The 21,371-nt window shown below is 42.3% G+C and overlaps 2 protein-coding genes across 4 annotated transcripts in view; both read left to right on the top strand.

The window, feature by feature from the left end:
* The window catches only part of LOC125174692 (kalirin-like), a 122,004-nt gene extending 102,312 nt beyond the window's left edge, over positions 1-19,692 (top strand). For both annotated transcript variants that reach the window (XM_047874339.1, XM_047874338.1), the window contains exons 24-27: positions 1,344-1,422; positions 8,815-9,015; positions 12,046-12,184; positions 12,767-19,692. In XM_047874339.1, the coding sequence (XP_047730295.1) occupies positions 1,344-1,422; positions 8,815-9,015; positions 12,046-12,184; positions 12,767-13,312 (965 nt within the window). In that variant the 3' untranslated portion in view covers positions 13,313-19,692. The remainder of the gene's footprint in view (positions 1-1,343; positions 1,423-8,814; positions 9,016-12,045; positions 12,185-12,766) is intronic.
* Positions 19,693-21,122: 1,430 nt separating this feature from the next.
* Positions 21,123-21,371, top strand: part of UMPS (uridine monophosphate synthetase) — a 31,840-nt gene continuing 31,591 nt past the window's right edge. For both annotated transcript variants that reach the window (XR_007155514.1, XM_047874340.1), the window contains exon 1: positions 21,123-21,361. Coding sequence is in view for 1 of the 2 variants with exons in the window: in XM_047874340.1 (XP_047730296.1) it covers positions 21,206-21,361 (156 nt within the window). In the remaining variant the exon portion in view is untranslated. The remainder of the gene's footprint in view (positions 21,362-21,371) is intronic.

Raw genomic sequence — 21,371 nt, 5'->3', positions numbered from 1 at the left:
AAAGCAACCTGGTTGAAGGATTGGAATCAGAATGAGTATTTGATAGTTTCCCCACCCCTAGCCTTCCCACAATGTCTTACTTCAAGTGGACACATTTTTAGGTGGATGTGTTGGAATGATGAAGATGTATCTATAGCTACACGAGTATTTCACAAATGTGGTTCTCGTTTTGGCCCCCCATTCACTGTCTCACCAAGCCGCTTTGGTCCCAAGAACATTTGAAAGAGGACACTTGCTAGCCCAAAGAAATCTCCAAGTGGTGAGGTATTCCGTGGTGCAAGGGGGTGGGGAGTGTGTTGGGGTGGAGGAGGAGGCCACCACACTGAGAAGGCAAGAAACCCATGTCTCTCCAGGGCCAGGGAATCCCAGAGTTCCCAGGGGGCTTCAGAAACCCTCTACGGCCCTTGGCTATAGCCCAACCCCCAGCTGAGTCTGGAAGTGTTCCCCAGCGCGTACTCAGGGGCTAAGCTCCCTCCCAGTCACCCTGCTCCCTAAGACCCATGACTCACTGGGAAACCTGGGCCCTGGGTCTCTATTGTGTCAGAATTCAATGTAGGTAAGGCACCTGAACCTCAGCCCAGCTATGGTCAGAAGACCCACACTGCGGGGGTGGTCCTCTCCTCTGGAGCTACTAACTAAATTCTGTCACATGTTTTGCTTCTTGTGAGCCTTGTTCCCCAGGGACAACACAAATACATACTGGTGTGCATGTGCACATGCATGTGTGCCTGTGTGCGTGTGTGTGTTTAAATTATTGCCAGAGAATGAACACCTCTTAAGGTAATACTGCCACATTCTGCTCAGGCACATATTTTGGGTTAAGCTAAATCATTCAGCATTCAGTATACCAGATAGGCTCGTTAATGTCTGAGGACAGCAGGGTGAGAGAAAGCAGTGGTTAGGGTATTTCCAGCACATTCCTCTCCTTTCCTCCTCTGGGCCTTGTAACTCTTCCCTTCTCCTCTGCTGCCTTCACCCTCAGCCCTGATTCTCACTGGCTTTTCTAGACCTTCCATGTGTTTCTCTCTCTCTCTCTTTTAATTTTTTCTACCAAATTTCTATTTTTAAAATATCCAGAGGTTGTGTCTCTGATTGTCCCAAGTTTTCTTTTGTTTATGTAGATGGCACAGGGAGGGGGAGTCTGCCTCTGTCATGTCAGTTTCCCCTGGGATGATATTTTTAAAAATAACATTTCAGAGAATCCTGGCCTTTTCCCACTGAGCTAGACTCCATATTTGGCCATGAGAATTGCTTTGGGGCAAGGCGGGAGCTTTTCTGTCAACCTTTTCTTTATTCTTACATGACTTCCTCAGTGTCATAAATGGATTCTCTCTCTTCCAAAGATGCTGCTGCTGATGGTGCCACCATTTCTTGGAAGGATAATTTTGATTCAGCTTATACTGAGCTGAATGAAATTGGAAGGTAATGACCCCATTTTCTATTCCTTCATGAGCACTTAACAACATCACATCCGAATAATGACTTGCTTTTACCGTTTGTTTCTTTTCCTCCGTGTACTCTCTCTATAGTAAGAAAACGCTAGAATATTTATGTGTACTTTTATTGCTCTTTTTTTAACTTTTTACGTTGGAAGCCTCACTCATCAACTATCAGCCTTTCTTCTGTTCTAATATAAAAATTTAAAGCTCAGCCTTTTCTTTAAGGTACAATTTTAGCTACCTCCCCTGAGTTCTGGTATGTGGCAGTTTCATTATCATTCAGTTCAACCATGATTATTTTCTTTGACCTAATCATAATAGAAATATTTTAAGTTTTTCAACTGTAGGGGCTCCATCGGTTAAGCTTCCGACTTCAGCTTAGGTCGTGATCTCGAGGTCCATGAGTTCGAGCCCCACGTCATGCTCTGTGCTGACAGCTCAGAGCCTGGGGCCTGCTTCGGATTCTGTGTCTCCCTCTCTCTCTGCTCCTCTACTGCTCTCTCTCTCTCTCTCTCTCTCAAAAATAAATAAATAAATAAATATCCTTTAAAAAGTAAATTTTTCAACTGTATGAGAGTTTTACAAACTATCTACTTGTCACTGATTTCTAACTTAATTACACTGTGGTTGAAGAACTTGATTTATATGATACCGATGCTGATTTTTGTTGGGACTTCATTTATAAGCAGTACATGGTCAATTTTTGTTAAAAATTCCATGTGTTCCTGGAAAGAAGGTATAATCACTAATTTTTGGTACAGGTTTCCATTCTTGTCCATGTTTCAAGCACAAGTGCATTGTTTCATGGATGTTTTCAATCCAGTGCCCCCTACATACACACACGCACACACACACACACACACACACACCTCTGTCTCTGTCTCTTTCTCTCTGTCTCCGTCTCTCTCTCTCTCTGTTTCTATCTCTTTCTTTTGGTTAGAAAAGTATGTCCCCAAAAGTAAAAAAGATAAAAATATAACTTTTAACAAAATAATGAAAAAACTCTATCACCTGGCCCACAAAATAGTTGATGGGCCTAAACGAAAAGGGGGCTCGTCTCTAGATGTGCATCAGTTTCCACGTGGTCTAGGTGAGAGGGTAGGTAGTGCTGGCAAGTCTCCCACTCCCTGAATGTGTAAATAAAAGAGCACCCACAAACAATGGGCCATTAGCATCTTCTCCATCTCTGATTGACGTCTCTCAATGAAGCATAAAATTTCCTAAGCGAGGTGGTTGCGACAGAGGTTGTGGAGAGAGCCAAAATGCTTATTATTCCCATTTCTTAGACAGGATTTAAATGTAATTCACCGCCTTTCATTACAGCGCTTTTCGTCAAAAACCAACTTTATCTCTGGGCGCCTGGGTGGCTCAGTCGGTTGAACGTCTGACTCTTGATAAGGGGCTCAGGTCATGATGCCAGTGTGGTGGGATTGAGCCCCACATCAAGGTCTGTGCTGAGCGTGGAGCCTGCTTGAAATTCTCTCTCTTTCTCTAAAAAAAACACAAACAAGCAAACAAAAAACAACAACTTTAGCTCAGCTTTCTCTCTTCTTTGTATGGCCAGAGGGGCAGGGAAGGGCCAATGGAAATTTCCAAGGTGATAATGATGGTGCTTATTGAGTTTCTGTAGTGTTCCAAATACTATGCAGGTATTATACAAAAGGTATTAAATCTAATCCTTATAACACGTGAGGTGTAGTGTTTGAGTAGATTTCCAGGAAAGGAACTCAGGCTTCGGGAGGTAAGTAACTTTTTCAAGGTCCTACAACTAGGAAGTAGAGAGCCAGGATTCCAGCCCTGGGCTACCCAATTCTTAAGCCTGTGTTTGTTTTACTAACATATGTGGTTTCTCATTGTAGAAATTTTGGTCAAAAATAAGCTCTAGCAATTGAAATCTAGTTTGCCACATTATATTGAAGTTTGTGAAGCTAGGCATGACTCCAGTAGTGAATCCCCACCTGGTTCTTTTTTTTTTTTTTTTAATTTTTGTTTGTTTGTTTGTTGAGAGAGAGAGAGAATGAGTGCTCACAAGCAGGGGAGAGGCAGAGAGAAAGGGAGACAGAGGATCCAAAGCAGGCTCTGCGCTGACAGTAGAGAACCTGATGCAGGGCTCAAACTCATGAACAGTGAGATCATGACCTGAGCTGAAGTCAGACACTTAACAGACTGAGCCACCCAGGTGCCCCTCCCCACCTGGTTCTAAATGAAACTGGTGGCATCACCTGGATGTACCAGTGAATTCCTTCCCGAGATATGCATTTACTGTTGATAGCCACGGGCTAAGGCATGTTTTACCTGGAACAGATGGATGCTTTCATATTTCCTGAAGGGGAGATCAAGTTTCTGATTTGTTCAAAGCAATCAATGTTTTATGAAAAAAAAAATCTCATCTCCAACAATCTGAAGTTTTACCTCTCTTCCAAGTATAGTCCTCATAGTTTCAGGAGATCCTTTAAAAATGCTGTATGTTAACAGAAAGGAAATAAAACATGTAGACACTTACATAAAACACATGAAAGGTATTTGTGGGCCATAGAAGTGAGTCAACTTTCTCCATCACACCTAAACCTAGAATTCTAGGCCTCTATGACTATCTTGTTAAAAATAATTCTCTGGTGGGGTGCCTGGGTGTCTCAGTCGATTAAGCATTCGACTTCAGCTCAGGTCATGATCTCATGGTTCGTGAGTTCGAGCCCCGCATCGAGCTCTATGCTGACAGTTCAGAGCCTGGAGCCTGCTTGGGATTCTGTGTCCCCCTCTCTCTCTGCCCTCCCCCACTCACATTCTGTCTGTCTGTCTGTCTCTCTCTCTGTCTCTCAAAAATGAATCAACATTTAAAAACTAGTTCTCTGATAATAAGATATGATAAAAACCATGGTGCAGAAAGAAATATCTTCTCTGCTAAAGTCCATCTGAAGGAAAGAGCACTTGAGCATAGCACGGTTAGCTGGAAATAAATTAGATGGGCACCTCTATAATATAAAGAAGTCAGAGATTTATCCCTGGGAATGCTGACTGGTTATCTGCACAAGATCCAAAAAGGTAGCAGGGCCAGGCCTCCAGGTAAGGAAGGCAAGTTGAACAGAGCCATCAGTTTTCTCTCCCTCCCGAGACTTCACCGAATCTGCACTAAAGGACTTTTTCGAATCAGGCACATGAGGATGAAGACACGGGATGAAGAGACAACAATAACGGGTTAGAGGCAGAAAACAAGTGACAGAGTGACAAATGACCTAGCACTCAATCCGAGTCAGTCGTGGGGTCAAGTGAGAGGCTGTGCAACTTTTGCAGCAGAATTCCCCCAAAGGCTCGGGTACTGGCAGCGCAAGTACTTCTGCAAATCGGTGTAAAGAGGATGCTGAAACTGGAGGGTTGGCTGAAACTCTGTGTGAGAGGCTGCGGCTCCAGATCTCCAAATTGTCCTTCCGCATCCAGGAAAACGCCGGAGGCTCATTCTCTAGACAGGGTAAAAGAAAGTATCTTTGTTCTCAGGGACACCGGCACAGCTGGGGGCAGCAGAACCTGACTGCGAGTGGACCAGTTATGAGGCCAAATCCTTGCTTGGATAACTCAGGACCCCAGCTCTCTTAGCCAGCGGGCTCCAGAAGTGGATAACCGGGACTTCACCACTAGGCAGGGAGGAGGAGGATCTTTCTCTGGGAAATCTGACCAGCCCAAGAGGAAAGTCTTAAAGATACTGGCTTCGGAGATTTCCCAACCAAACAGTCCACTCAGATCGCCCTACTGTGAAGGTCGAGTTGACAGACACCAACACCCCTGATCAGAGCTTGCAAACAGCTGTTTAGTCCCCAGCTTTTAGAATGAGCCAACCCCCAGTGCCGGCCAGGACAGAGTAAGCCCAGGGTAGCCTATCCCACTGATGACGACCAGAAGCCCTGGACAAAATCCAAAATAGCAACTACCTCAGGATTCTGTAAGTCAATAACATGGAGAATGGGGAACCAAGTTAAAACTTGAAGAAAGTCAAGGATGGTAGCAGTGAGTTCTCTGGTTTGTTTGTCGGGCTTTAGCCCAAGCGTGGGTCAAACCAGGGAACTGGGCAGCATGCACAGGGAGCAACTCCAAAAGAAACCCATCTTTCTGGCCAAAAGACAGGAAAAGAGGTCCCTCTGAGCTGAAGAGAGCAGGAAAATGCTTTTCCCTCCCTCCCTTCTTTCTCTCACTACATTACTCCAAGCCAGAGGCTAAAACTCTGAGGGAATCCCATCCACAAAAACGGGCCCTTGGGAGCCAACGAATGAGTGGGAAATCTCAGTGAAGAGATAGCTAAAGAAGAAGATCCCCTAATTCTGTGCATGGAACAACACAAATCCCAGGCCACATTCAAGCTGTGCATGGATAGAACATATCCACAGAAGCAGAGCAAGGCTCTGAGAATGGAACCGTGATAAAAACCACCGCTCAGTCACACTGCGGTGACTTCTTAGTCCCAGACTAATCTTTGAGTGGTGCTCATAAGGGACACACTTTGTCAGAAATGATGATTGAATTCTATCACAAGGAAAATATTCATAGTTTACTGGAGCTTCATCTGTGAATAGCCCTGATCTAGTCGCAAGAATGGAAACACTGAATATTAATTAAGGTGTCATTCTGTTGGGGGTGCCTGGGTGGCTCAGTTGGTTGAGCATCTGGCTTTGGCTCAGGTCATGATCTGATAGCACGTTCAAGCCCCATGTCAGGCTCAGTGCTGACAGCTAGGAGCCTGGAACCTGCTTCAGAGTCTGTGTCTCCTCCTCTCTCTCTCTGCCCCTCCCCTACTCACACTGTGTGTGTGTCTCTCTCTCTCAAAAATAAATAAACATTAAAAAAAATTTTTTTAATATTCTGTTGAGAGGACAGGGGATGGGAAAAGTGGTCACGTGCTGGGGAAAGGGAGGGAGAGAGACTAATATCTCACTCTCCATGGTAGGTATCAGCAGATTACAATGAAGACTGAAACACTAAGAAGTAGCCACACAAACATAGACTACCTGAATAATCAGCTAAATATAACTAACTGCTATATTAAACTGCCTCTAGTGTAAGGGAAAATGGGGGTGGGGGTAGGAGAATGGGATACTATTAGTTTTAATAAGAAACCTTGTTAAAGCTAATTGACTTTTTAAGTCATGGGAATGCATAACTCAGATAAACACACATGTTTTTTGGTTTTTTTTTTAAATTAAGGTGTAGCGGGGGCAGCACCTGGGTGGCTCAGTCAGTTAAGCATCTGATTCTTGATTTCGGCTTAGGTCACAATCTCATGGTTTGTGCGAGCCCCATGTTGGGTTCTGCACCTGCTTGGGATTCTCTCTCTCCTCTCCCTGTCTGCCCCTCCCCACCTCAAAATAAATAAATAAACTTTTTTTTTAAGTGTCCAATTCTTGATCTCAGCTCAGTTCATGATCTAATGGTTCATGGGATTGCCCCCACCCCCACCCCGTCCCATCAGACTCTTTGGGATCCTCTCTCTCCCTCTCTCTCTGTGCCCCTCCCCACTCAAAATAAATTAATTAATTTAAAAATTTAAGGTACAGCAGTACCTCAACATGACCACTTAGTTCAGGAGAGTTCTCCCCAATATTCAATTGTTCTCATGCATCTGAAGTCCTCTGGAAGGAGTGACCTCTAATAATCAAACAAAAGAATGCTGTTAAAAACCAGAATGGAGGGGCACGCACTTGGCTGGCTCAGTTGGTATATTATGCAACTCTTGATCTGGGGATCATGACTTCAAGCCTCATGTTAGGCATAGAGACTACTTTAAAAAATATGAGAATGGCAATTTTTTTTTAGAATGGCAATTTATTAATTTATGATGTAGAATAGAGCTGCCAGTTTGACCAAATATTTGCTTACTATGCAAGAAGAATAATGTCTGCTATATAATAAGCATTCAATTAATATTTACCTAATATGTGCTTTATTTATTAGCACATTATTTCTTTTGTGAAAATCTATGGTGGAAAAACACTTATTATTGTCAGAAAGTCACTTGGTGAGCACAGAGTCAGGTCAAGGAGTCAGTTGGACAATCTTCATGGTGGTGTCGGATACATACATTTCCTCTAGAGGAATGGACTGCTCTTTGGGCCATTGACTTCTCTACTCGTGGGTTAGGGTGCCTCAGGGACAGGCCTAGGATGGCACTGTCTTGTCACCTCTTTGACTCTCCCTTTCTCTGACCAGTTGTTGGTAAGTTCCCTCTTCTACTTCCCATTCTTACTACATCCTATTGGGCTACTGCTGAGTCTGGAAACCATTCTATTTTAGATGTGGCAAATTTTGTTAGATGTGAAAATGGCATGGTGGTTATACATTTTTTTATGTTTATTTATTTTTGAGAGAGCACAAGCAGAGGAGGGACAGAGAGAGGAGAACAGAGTATCTGAAGCAGTCTCTGTGCTGACACAGTGAGCCCGATGTGGGGCTCAAACCCAGGAATTGTGAGATCATGACCTGAGCTGAAGCCAGAAGCTCAACCTACTGAGCCCCCCGGGACCCTGGTCGTTATACATTTTTAAGTATTCTTATCAATCAGAGATGCAAACTCAAGAATTACTGAATTAAATAACATGATATCTGGATTTTGCTTAAAATACTACAGAAAAAAAAAGGCAAGGGGTGGGAAAGGAATAGATGAAATGAGGTTGGCAAAATGTTGACAATTAATGAAGCTGGCTTCTGGGTGCACAGATCTGTTATACTATTCTTTCTACTTGTGTGTGTATTAGAAAGTTTCCATAACACCAAGATAATAAAAATAAAATTAAATTTAAAAATTGACTCTTTATTTTTTTAATGCTTTTATTCATTTATTAGTGAGAGAGTGAGAGAGAGCACACACACTCCCGTGAACCGTGAGACCATGACCTGAGCCAAAGTTGGACGCTTAACTGAGCCAGCCATCCACCCCAAAAATGACTCTTTAAAAATGTTTTTGAAATTATCATAGACTAGAATTCCTCCTTCTTTAACATTACTATTGTTGTATTTTATATAAATATACTCTGCTTGGAAAATTGAACCTGTGGGACATCTGGGTGGCTCAGTCGATAGAACGTCCAACTCTTGATTTCAGCTCAGGTCATGACCCCAGTGTTGTGAGATCGAGCCCCGCATAGGCCTCCACACTACAGTGAGGAGCCTGCTTGGGATTCTCTCACTCCCTCTCCCTCTGCCCCTCCCCTGCTGTGCTCTCTCTCTCAAAATAAATAAACTTTAAAAAATATTAAAATATAGAAAAGGTAGGATTCCTAATAAGATGCTACTGTCTAACCACTTCAGATAAAAATTTACACACCCTTGAATAAAATAATACCTAATTGATCAATGAAGCTTGGCAAAACGCTTTCTCCCTTTCGCTTTCCAGAGGCCGTTTCTCCATTGTAAAGAAATGCATTCACAAAGCTACCCGCAAGGATGTCGCTGTGAAATTTGTTAGCAAAAAAATGAAGAAAAAAGAGCAGGCCGCCCACGAGGCTGCCCTACTTCAGCACCTGCAGCACCCCCAGTACATCACTCTCCATGACACTTATGAGTCCCCCACATCCTACATCCTGATTTTGGAACTGTAAGTACAGGTGTCTCTTAGTGGTCCCCGGCTGTCTGGGGTCTGGGTCATTTATTGTCCACTGGAAACAGCAGTTTCATTTTATGCAACATTTTATAGTGTACAAAGTGTTGTGTGTAACATGCATTCTCCCATCCATTTATAAAAATGCGGTTCCCATTTATAGATTAGAGAAAATCAAGGATAAGGAAGGTCCTTACAACTAGGGGATGGAGAAACTGGGACTTGAACCCATATCTCTCCCACTCTGATTCTGATGTGCTTTCTATTATGGACTCTGCGGCTGGGCAGGAGTTTAGGAAAAGCTTCTTGACAATAGGGGGCGGAGCTGAGATGAAAGAGGGGTTTGTGCATCAATTTACTGCCATGGCATGGTCTACCACCCAAGAAATTCTTATAACGTGGACACTTGTCTTGAAAATAGTCTACTCATTCCAGATTTTCTAGGAATTCAGGCAACCATATACTTAGCTCCAGAATACATCAAATAAAGCACATTCTCCCCACTGCTACCCCAAGCTAAGGATGGAGATCATGTTCTGTGGTTTACAGAGATCTAACAGAGGCTAAAGAGAACAAAGTCCTTTCAGAAGTATTGAGCCCTCCTAGCAATGTTATCAGATGGGTGCTGATGACCTGGCACCCAACACCAGTGCTGTGTATGGCTCCACATGAGCCTGTGTTCAGAAGAGAAGTGTCTTCACTTACAGCTTTTCAGGTGCCATTTTAGTGTTGCTCTTATGTGCTTGTTCGTCTAGGTGTTTGTGTATGAAGGCCTTTAGAAGCAATAACTTATAAATTTATTTATGAAAAAAAGACAGCCAAAAGACAAACTTCTTTGGCTACACTTTTTAATTGGTTGCCAAGAAACAAGAGAAGAAAGACAAAACCAACTCTATTAATACTTGTAGTTCTTGTTTGATACTTTATATAGCTGTGTAGTCGCTGGTCAATTGTCACTTTGGACTTAACAAATGATACTTACAAACAGCCTTCTGGAACCTAACGTTTTGTTGGGACAGCTTCCTAACTCAAAAGGTGTATTCTGTTGGCAGTGAACTATTTTCATTTGCAGGTGACAATGTGTTATGCCCAAGTTCCAATAAAAGATATTATCACTCGCATATCAAAGTAGTACGACTGACTCAGAAACTTGGCCTCTTCAGATTCACTGTCATTCCAAGGGAAGGTGCTGTTTATCAAGCTGCCACAGTGCAATGGAAGGAAGCCATTCTTGGAGTAAAGAGCCTGGGCTCTAATCCCCTCTCTGTGATTTGGGGCAAGATCTTTAGATTTCTGGTCCTCACATCTTCATCTGTGAAGTCTGAAATAATCTGAAGTCTGAAATAAGTCTGAAATCTGTGAAGATTTATTTCCACTTCTCAGACTTGTTACAGGGATTAAATGAGATGAATAGTGGATTGAGCTAGTTTAGCAAATATTTATGAGTACCCCCGTGTGCCAACTGCCGTGTGGACTTGGGCCAGGGTGGAAGGAACAAAGATGGAAAGGTGTGGTTCTTGCCCTTGAGGAGCTCAAAGTCTGATGAGGAAGACCAGTCACTGAGTAAATGATTTCAGTTTCATGTGGCAAGTGTTGAGAAAGAAACGCACATTTTGGGGAGGGTTGTTGTGAGACCATGGAAGGGTGTTTGTTGGACTTGAGGTTTAGGAGATGAGTGGAGAGGCAGTGTCTGAGCTAAACCCTGTGCTAAAGCTTGGTAACGCTCTGACCAGAGGTCCCCCCTTGGTGACTATCCAAATCTCTGGTAGAGCTTTTCTCTGCTGGGCAACTGGGGTTCTGAACCCCTAGTCTAGGGTGGAGCCTGGGTGTCTGCATGACCCAAAAGTTCTGAGAGTGAACTTAATGCTGAGGCTTTCAGGTCTCAGAGCAGTGCTGCAAGAAGTCCAGGGGTGGGGTGCATCTAACAAACCCAGTCCTACTCCACTCCACTCCACTCCACTCCACTCCACGCTAATCACTCCCACCCCACCCCTGACAAGGCCCTAGGCTTTACCCCCATCCAGGAGAGCAGGAGAGACCAGTGGGAAGGAATAAGCTAGAGAGGAGAATGGAAGCATGGCTGGGGGTGAGGCTCAGCTGTGCTCAAAGGTTGTTTCTGCCTCTTGTTCAAGCTCCTCTGCCTGAGTATTTCCTGGGGCTGTGCCTTTGATAGCCCAGTGCACATTAGAATGTCAGTCTGACATCTGGTCACTCCTTGCTAAAGAGGGCACAGGGTACCTGAAGATACTTACTATTTATTGAGCATTTACTATTTCTACCAATTATGTTTAAATGCCACATTGCCTCACTTGATTCTCGCACAACGCTCATAATGAAGTAGGTGTTATTGCTGTTGTTGTCATTCCCACTTGAAAGATAAAGAAACTCAAACATGGAGTTTAAATGTCTGGTCCCAAGCCCCCAGCCTGTAGGTGGCAGAATCAGGATTCAAATCTGGATCAGACTGGCGCCCCCCACCATGTCCTTAGTCAACAGTTTTTAAGATTGGAAACTTGCTCCAAAGGCAAAGGATCCAAAAAGGGGTCAAGAATGCCAAGGACAAACTTTGTTCACTTTCCATTTTCCCCAATTAAACATGGACAAATAAAAGAAATTTGCAAAATATATTTGGGGCAGCCTGCAGCCACCAGGTTCCAGTTAATTGGAATATTGAGGGAAAGCAACTCTCTCTTTCTTTCTCAAGACTTTCTTTTGCAATCTAATCTCTTAAGAGTGTCAGACCTTTTTCCTCGTGAGCGACTTTTAGCAACATAAAATGTGTCTTAAGGTTATACAGATTTCTTCCGTGGGGCACATCACATCTATAATTTTTTTAATTAATTAATTTTAGTTCTGAGCCTTAGAGTAACTTTGGGCTCTAACTAAAATATGCACGTGTGGCAAATAGATCTTCATTTCTAAGGGGGATAGGAGAGATTTTAGAGCTCTTGCGGATTTGTATTGTGTTACTTTTCCATTTCTTTCCAAACGTATCTCCTCTGCCTTTTCCTTCCTCCCTGCTTCCAGGATGGATGATGGCCGGCTCTTAGACTACCTTATGCATCACGATGAGCTGATGGAAGAGAAAGTAGCTTTCTATATCCGAGACATCATAGAAGCTCTGCAGTATCTTCACAACTGCAGGGTGGCCCATTTGGACATCAAGGTAATAAGAAATAGCTACCCTTGCAGGGAGATGGCCTGTTCATCATTACCCTTGAGAGATGTACATTCTAATTCATTTCATTTCCTTAGATTAGGATCCTTAGGAATATTAAACAGAAACTGGGTTGTCACACAATTTGAGTGTGTTTCTCATGAATTAAGAGAACTCACCAGAGTCACAGTGACATCTGGGGTGAGAGAAGGTAGGGAAGCTTTTACCACTTCGTCTAACATTTTAGAAGGAAGCCAGTAAATGTCAGTTTTTTGACGGTGCTCCCAAAGAAGGCTCTGTTTTCCAAAATGAATAATTCATTCTTTTTTTCTGAATCAGTGCAGAAGTAAGGGGTGGTTGAGAAGACATGATTTTCAATGTCAAACAGCTTCTCTGAACTGCCACCCAAACTCCGAATTTAGTCTAGTTTGGAGCCCCCTGTGCACTTTGCATGGGCAATTTCTCATGCTCTATAGGCTTTTTCAAAGAATAGCAGAACCGTGTTTGAACCACCAGAGTCGTACTGGTAGTCAAGACAAGTCAGAGAGCTGAACTTGCCTTCTCTTCTCCCTCACGCCTGGGTCTCCTCAGCCGGAAAACCTGCTCATCGACCTTCGCATTCCAGTACCTCGAGTGAAGCTCATCGACCTGGAGGATGCCGTCCAGATCTCAGGCCACTTCCACATCCACCACCTGCTGGGGAACCCCGAGTTTGCTGCCCCAGAAGTGATCCAAGGCATCCCCGTCTCCCTGGGCACAGATATCTGGAGCATCGGGGTGCTGACATATGTCATGCTCAGTGGGGTGTCCCCCTTCTTGGATGAGAGTAAAGAGGAGACATGTATCAATGTGTGCAGGGTGGACTTCAGCTTCCCGCACGAATACTTCTGTGGTGTGAGCAATGCCGCCAGAGACTTCATCAATGTGATCCTACAGGAAGACTTTCGGAGGAGGCCCACGGCAGCCACCTGCCTGCAGCATCCCTGGCTGCAGCCCCACAATGGCAGCTACTCCAAGATCCCCCTGGACACCTCCCGCCTGGCGTGCTTCATAGAACGCCGCAAGCATCAGAACGACGTGCGGCCTATCCCCAATGTCAAGAGCTACATCGTCAACCGAGTAAACCAAGGGACATAGCCATCTCCTGGCCCTTGGGGTTTCACATGGAAGTGCAGTGTGAACCAAAGCAAGACTGAATGTCTGTAAATAATTGTTAGTTCACTCCATGCAGTTCTCTGGATCAAGCGATGTACCTCTTAAACCTCGTCAGTGGTTATTCAGGGTCTGGGCAGCCGTAAAATTACCCTAAATCCAGGGACATTTCAGAAGGTCATTTGGAAGAGGTAAAGATGCAAAGAGTCACCCAAAGCATTAAAGAGAGGGCCAAGGAGGACAAGAATATTAGCTGTTAGACAATTTTAATAGAGTGTTCCAAAATGAGTGGTTAACCGGGCAAACCCAAAGCTCACTGTAGTGAGTATAAAAGGTTTCTAACTCTGCTGAAATTTTAAGCAAAAAGTTCTATTTAACAGAGACATCATGTATGCCAACTATTCTGGTTTAGATTACTTAGATATAGTTTCTTAATAGGATACATATACACATACAGTAAAATATATCCCATTCAGGTTTCAGAGTTTTATAATATAGAGGTATATATGAAATCAATCATAAGTAACTTTGAGTGCTCCAGTTAAGACAGTAATTTATTTACCGAAGCATTACGTTGTTTTGACTAAGCACAATTAGATGACAAGTTTTTTAGAGCATTTTATAAATCTTGTATAGAAATCTTTTACCAGAACCCGTGCATTAAGAGAAAGCAATGTTACCCTTTTGCAGTCCGTGAATGAGAAGATTTTTCTCTCAGTCACAAGTATTTGATTAACATAGGTTCTGTATATGAAATGCTACCCCCAAATTCACTGGCAGCTCAGAGTTCATCTGGCAGGAAAGCCTGCCAGAAAAGAAGTCCAAATACAGTAAGAGTTCTGGGGTTATTTTTATGTCTACACTCGGTTTGAACTAGGTAATGAATATAACAGGTTCATACAAAAGGGCAAGTAGAAACCTTTCCTACAGTTCCTAAGAACAACGTAACGACACTTTCTGACTTCTTCTACAGCTGTAGAAGGCAGTCCTCAGAAAGTTGGCTTGCTTTATTTCTAACCCCTTCTGGAAGCTAAGGGGTGCTTACCAAAAGGAGGCAGCCATATAGGCCTTTTAAAGGCCTGGTCCCGAGTCCTTTTTGTTGAAGCCATGGAATAAAATCTGATATATCACTCTAACAGAGCATTGAGTTTCAACTGTGATTGCAATAGCTGTCACCACTCAGCCGCTGATATTTCCCTGGACCAAAAGGACTCATTGCACTTTGAGGCCAATGCTGCTTTCTGGCATGTATTCTCCACACACAGTGATTCTGAACTGCCCTTTCCCCTGCTAGTGGGGGGGGGAAAAAACTTCAACCTGGGCATTTCATGGTTGTTTTTCTTTCTTTGTTTTTGAGGAACAATTTTGGGTTTTTTGTGTTGGTACACGACCCACCCTTTGTTTTCTAGGATGTGTTTTAAAAGTTGCTATTATGCAAATAATATTTTAAAAATATAACTCAAGTGTTTATCCTCCAATCAGGTTTAATGGCATTGCTTCTCTCCTATGATAGGATTGAGAAAATTAAAATCGAGCTGCACAAAAGTGCAAGCAGAGAGTTTAAGAAGGATAAATAGAATTACAAATCTGTCTAAATGAAAAAGAATGGTGGAAATGAAGCCTGAACTTTAATATATTAAAACACTTATTCCCACAGCGGAAATAGAGAATTAAAAATACTCATCTGTCTTTTCCATTGGTCTCAGAGCCAACTTCGTCATCCACCCTCCACCTCATCCCATCCAAGATTATAGATTAATCAATTAGTAGAAAGTACAAGCAATAAGACTAGATAGCATTTCGTATTTTTAGGATTAACCAAATACGTGGAAACTGATTCCGACTGTTATTTGGTTCCTAGTTTCGAATGGCCCTGGGTCACCGAGGTGCCCTCCCTCAGACCCTGCCCTTGACCAACCCTCTCTAGTCTTCATTTAAACCTACATGTATATACAAATACTATCTGATATAATATTTTAAAATTTAAAACATATTTACTAAAAAACCTTTTAGTAAACATGTCTTCATTGTGAGATCTAGCCTAAAAGAAGAAAGCCTGGTCCCTAGGGCTAGTCACAGGATGGAGGGCAGGTGCTGAGGATTACAAATACCCATAAAATGTGGCTTGGCAAGGTCTGTTTCATCCACTGTGCACAGCAACTAAAGAACTCTCTGCCGAGTCCTTTTGAGTTTGTATGACCATGTAAGAGATGGGTTGAGTTTCTGCTGGAGAAGATTTGGGCCTTGGACAGTGGTGCACAGAGGGCACAGGAGAGCATTCATGAAATCATGTTGTGGGAAGGCAGCTGACAGAACGTTATAGCCAAAGGTTTTATATCAGCTTTTACATCAGAGTTGGGACAGCCCAGGTGTGGGGTTGCGTGAAATTTCCCCTCCCTGCAAGTACACATGCTGGGGAAGTGAGGAGACAGGACAAGCAGGACATAGAAATGAAAAGTAGGATGATTCTGTTAACTGGAGCCAAAGTACAATCATTAGAGTAGAATTCATTTAATAGAGGCCCCAAGAGAAAGGGTGTGTATTTTATATAGTTTGATAACGGAAGAATAACAGAGAGGTTCCCTGTCTGCAAAGCCCCTGCTCACTCCCCTGCTATCCCAAGTAAGAGAGCAGTCCTGGTTCAAGATTTCTCCACAGGGCGTTGGAAATAACAAGGAAGGCTTTAACAAGGAAGCCCAGAAGGTGGGGCTGGGAAACGTACTTGAGGTTGCGCTGTGGGCAACCATGGTGAGGGACAAAGGATTAGTAACCACTTTCTTGTACCTGTTTTAGCAGATATGACTTTCTGGTAGAGAGGGGAAGAAGAGAAAATGGTCCACTTCAACCGCAGTTCTTAAAATCAAAACTTAACTGGGAATTAGTGAAAGTGAGCTTCTAGTTGAAATGGGAAAAATTAATGTTGGTGAAAGTCCTAAGTTTCTTGCTTGTTGTTTTTCATTGCATAGAGTTTTGAGGTTTGTTTTGTAAGGGTGGGATGCAGAAAGAAGAAAAGATCAGGGACAACCCGTAATAATTTTTTAAAGATACCATGATTTACTGCATCTTCTACATTTGTTTCAGATTAAATAGATTTATATCCACTTACAGCTGAATGTGGGAAAATTTTTAAGAGAAAAATTGTAATGTGGAGGTGTCCTTCAGGACTCTCACAGCCATAAACACTCGTGGGTGAGTAGAGGAAGCAGAGGAAAAGCTGGCTTCACTGCTTTGTTGTTCACAAAGCCTTTATAAATAGTAGTGCCTTTCAGAGGGGAGGTGGGGAGATAAAGAAGTTCATTGTATTTAGACTGACTGATACTGCAGCATTTTTTTTCTTTATGTTAAAATATCTTTTAAATGAAAACATCTGAATATAGGGTGAGGCCAGGAATGCTTGAGTTTCAACCTCAGCTATTCCTGATTCGTCCTTTCTTACAGAAAGTCTTTGTTTTTTTCTGTCCCAAATGTCCCCATTGTTGAAATGGGATGGGGGGGGGGTGGAGAGGAGGGACTTTAATCTCATAGGAATGTTGGGAAAATAGCATAGTTGGGATGCCTAAAAAAAAACACTTTGATTTTTTTAAAGTGCTACACACTGCCAGTGCTAAGAATTTTATTGATAGTAACTTTGAACATTCCAGGTTTTCAATACTCATGTTTTAGGATACCATTTGCAAACTCGTAAGATTAAATTCTGTAATTTGATTTTAATTGGAAGTACCAGGTGCTCTTTGTCTAAATGTTACTTGGTCTTAGCCTGTAATTTCAATCATTTAAAAAGCATGTCTACAGAAAAAGGTTAGGAGACCTGATGGTCTTATGTGAATAAACTGTTTTCTCCAGTATTTCTGATGGCAGACACAGATTAGGGTGCCCTCCAAAGCAACTGCTGCTCTCTCTTCTCAAGCTATATGCTTGGGAAACATTGACAGAGAAGAACCCAAACAGCCACTTTCCTCAGTGGGAGGGCAGAAGTAAGAATAAAATATTGTCTGATATCACAACTCATTTCTTCAGAATCTCACTGGCATCCACCGTAAGAAGCAAATTACATGTACAGGTGTAGAAATGAATAGAACTGTTGGATTTTAGAGGGGAAACCTTGGATTTCTCTCTCCCTCTCTCTCTTTCTCTCTCTCTCTTTTTTAAGATACTTAAGAGTTTCTGGAGTAGCATATTTCCTTTCTTATAGTCTCCATGATTTAGTGCCCAGGAGTTAGTCATTCCTGTTTGCTTGCCTATGTGAAAGAGCATGGAAATTTAGATTTGTGAGAACATGAGGGAGCAAATACCTTATAAACTAGGTGGTGGTCATTTCTGTGTATTAACTAAAACTTGGTCCCACAAATTTGATAGAGGAGGAAATATTGCAAACATAAGGGGTCTCTGCAGTAGGGCAAAAGTGCAAACTCACCACTCCCCTGTTTGGTTTTGAGGAATGTGGGCTTTATTCCTTTTTCTCCCGTGTAGCATGTCTGTGGAGTCTGGGTTAGGCTAACACTGTCTGTGGGGTTCCAGTGGATTTATTCGCATTATGATTGTTCTTAACTATTTAAAGTCTAGGGGTCATTTGGAAATTAACAATTAAACCTGGGGCAGGTTTAGAAAAGATAAAGTTCATACATACTCCACTAAGAAAAGGGAAGCTACTGTGTTAATATTTATTTTCTAAAAACTATAAGGCTCTCAGTTGTTTCATTAATTCTAGAGGATTGGAAAGAGCTGAAATTTGTCCATAGCCCTAGACATTTTGATAGGAAATATTATTCATGTGAGAAATCTATATAGAAATAGAACACAGAAATATCATAGGCTGTATCTTCTATGAAAGGCATTTCTGCATTTTTCATATGTGTAGAAGTTAGAGGAGAGGAGAAATCAATTACTCTTAAGACAAATTTTCATCTTTAAGGGTCATTTTTGGGAAGCTTGAAATTAATACTCGTGAAAGCCTGAAATATAGGCTATTGTGTTTTGTCAGCCTGTTTGTTGGGAGATTCTAAAATGTGGTCAGATTTAGTTTTATTCAAATGATTGAGATTAATTGTTTATTCAGATGCCTGTTATTTCAGAGGGTGAGGATAGCTGAGAAAAAGGTGGGTAGTGGGAAAACAGTGCAAATAAAATTTAACAAGCTAATTTGCTAGCCCAGGGATAGCTAGCATTAAGAGTTCCATCAATGCCTGACTTCTATCAAGAGATGAATCCACATCGTGGAGTATTATGGGGACTGTTACCATGCTCTCAGAGACTGTGGTTATGAAGTTAACAAAACATATATCTCCTCTTACTAACTTAAGCCATATCTGTCATCTCTGTGTCTGATTTTTTTGACCCTGGTGCTTTTACTTCTGTTTCTGCCAAACTCCAGCCTGCTCTATGGGGAAGGTGAGTAAAACCAGTAGTTAGGACCAATGTGAAGACTGTGAAAAACACTAAACATACCCGTCAGAATGAGATCCTAGTCAGAAAACAGTAGTGATCAAAGTGCAAACTGTTGGAATATATGGATATATGTACATCTGTACATGTATATAGTGTATAATATGTATGTATATGTTATTGCTCATATGCAGAAATCTATCCAGTTGAAGACAGCCCAGGTCGGTCAGTTTTTCTACTGGAAAACCACTTAGAGCCATTCAAAACCATTAGGGCTGATGGGTGGAGTTAGGGTCTACTCATTTGGGAACTACTTGCTGTCCTTTAAAGTCCACAGAGCCAAGTGAACAAAGCCTGAAACATAATGGGGCCATCATTTAGGTTATCTGTTTACCTGGGGTCAGGAGTATCTTTATATTTGAATTATTAATAGTTGGTTTGCAAACTGCATTGGCACCTCTTGGTTTTGAGTGACCCATCCCCACCAAGTCTTTTGAGAGTTTGGAGTGGCTTCTCTGGCCCTTGAGATCAAGGGCCTTATCCATAAGTGGATAGGTTTCCCCATAGGGACCATTACACATATACATATAAGTACATACTTCCATCAGGCTTGTAACAATTGATTTAAAACCACTCCACAGTATTGATAAATAGCTCTATATTTTCAAGGTGCAGAAGACTTCCACAGCCTTAATTATTTCAGTGTCTTGCTGGTCTGCCTTAAGTGTATCTTCTGGGTTTTTGGTTGTCTTATTATTTTTAAATTTTTCTGCAGTTCATTTTGTATGCACACAATGTCGTTTTGTAAAGGTAGGTTGTAAATATTTTATTTGTAAGTCAAAATCACTCATGTGTAATGTTGTAAAGTGATGACCTTCTGTCTTGTTATTACTACAGTAAATGTTATAAGTCATGGATGAAACTTCAAAATGTACATCTCACAAGTTATGCATTCCTATAAATACACTATACTAAAGATATTATTTCTGGTGGTCTTTTTCTTTTCTTTCTAATTAAAACCATTGTTCAAAGGAAAGAGTAATTTTTTTTCTCTTTCCCAAATATATGAAAGCCTTTGACAAGATGAAAATATCACATTATTATTACAACACTTTTTGCCCAGCATTTTGGAAAGAAAGCAACAATTTTGCAGCCTGGAGAAGTATCCTAAGGCATTTCCCTATCCAAAAAAAAAAAAAAAAAGGAAAAAAGAAAAAAAGTCAAGTAAATCTCAGGTGTGTGTTGTTAACTTCAGCCTTGTGTTCCAAATGCCAACTTTCTTAGAAAATTGTCAGGCCTTCTGAGCTGGATCTCAGAAATTTGTGCTGCTGAATCATGGTCTGCTCTCAGGATCTGGATTAGCCTATACAGACATGAACAGGTCTGGGTGAGCCACCCAAGCGTAAGTGAGGCTAGCTAGAGTATTACAGATCAAGTGTTTTGATTAGCTTACTTTGCCAATAAGAATAAAACTGTTATAAACATTTGGCTTCTTTTTCATCAAAATTTTACTGTATTTATTTGAAATGAGAAACAACTCTCAAAAGCATGGGTTCTTCATACTGGCTGGTCAGCACAATCTCTTCAGAGAACATACAGACATTAGAAATATCGAAATATAGAAATGAAATCAGAATCACTTTAATGAGTAACCATCATGAGCCCTATGGTTTTAAGGGTTATTTCCCTTAAATGTGTGCCTTCTACACATAATGGGAATTCCCCCACATTAAGAGATTTATTTGTAAGGACCAAATACGCTTGCATTTTCAGATTGGCAAGATTATCCTCCTGGATAACCTTGATACGGAGCAATTTATCCTCCTCTTCTCCTCCCTCCCTTCCACATCTGCTGTACACTTACAACGCGCCAAGCAGCTGAGCTATTCCAACAGGAATTAACACAAGTCCTCCTCCAGGACACAGTTCCGACAGAAGAGGTAATAAACAATTACCTAAGCGCTTTATGGTCCCATGTACGAATTGCTATGACATTGTCATGTGCCAGATGCCATGAAGTTAACAAGAATTAAGACATATCCCTGTCTTCGAGAGCTTTCAGTCTATTTGGAGAAACCAGGGTCGAGGCAGGGATGGGTACGCGGAGGGAGGGAGGCGGGAATCATGGCTAACATTGGCGATTAACGACAGGCTCAGCCAGGAAGTAGATTAATTAAGGGGCCATTGCGCTACAAAGTGGGCAGGATTTACACAAACTCTCCAGAGAGCCTTGGCTTAATGACTCGGGAGTCAATCTAGGTATTCGGAACTTTGAACTCCAGCGACCCGATCCAGAGTCAGCCAGCAGAAGCACAAACGACTGCATCCACCTCGCTTCCACCACCAGACAGCCCGCGCTACTTTTAGATTGGCAGAGGTGCGCCCTGACCGCCGGAAGTCAGGGAGGAAGAGGCGGGGCTTTCTCGGGTGACGGTATCGGGGCGCCGCAGGCCTGGCGCGCTTTGGAGTTTAGAACGGGAGCGGGAGCGCGTGGCCATGGCAGCCCAAGAAGCGGATTTGGAGTCGTTGGTAACGGGTTTGTACGACGTGCAGGCTTTTAAATTTGGGAACTTCGTACTGAAGAGCGGGCTCTCTTCCCCCGTTTACATCGATCTGCGCGGCATCGTGTCTCGACCACGTCTTCTCAGTCAGGTGCCAGCCG

The sequence above is a fragment of the Prionailurus viverrinus genome, chromosome C2 (genome assembly GCF_022837055.1).
Source record: "Prionailurus viverrinus isolate Anna chromosome C2, UM_Priviv_1.0, whole genome shotgun sequence".
Taxonomy (NCBI): domain Eukaryota; kingdom Metazoa; phylum Chordata; class Mammalia; order Carnivora; family Felidae; genus Prionailurus; species Prionailurus viverrinus.
The sequence above is the reverse complement of the archived record's forward strand: the minus strand, read 5'-3'. Positions and strand labels throughout refer to the sequence as shown.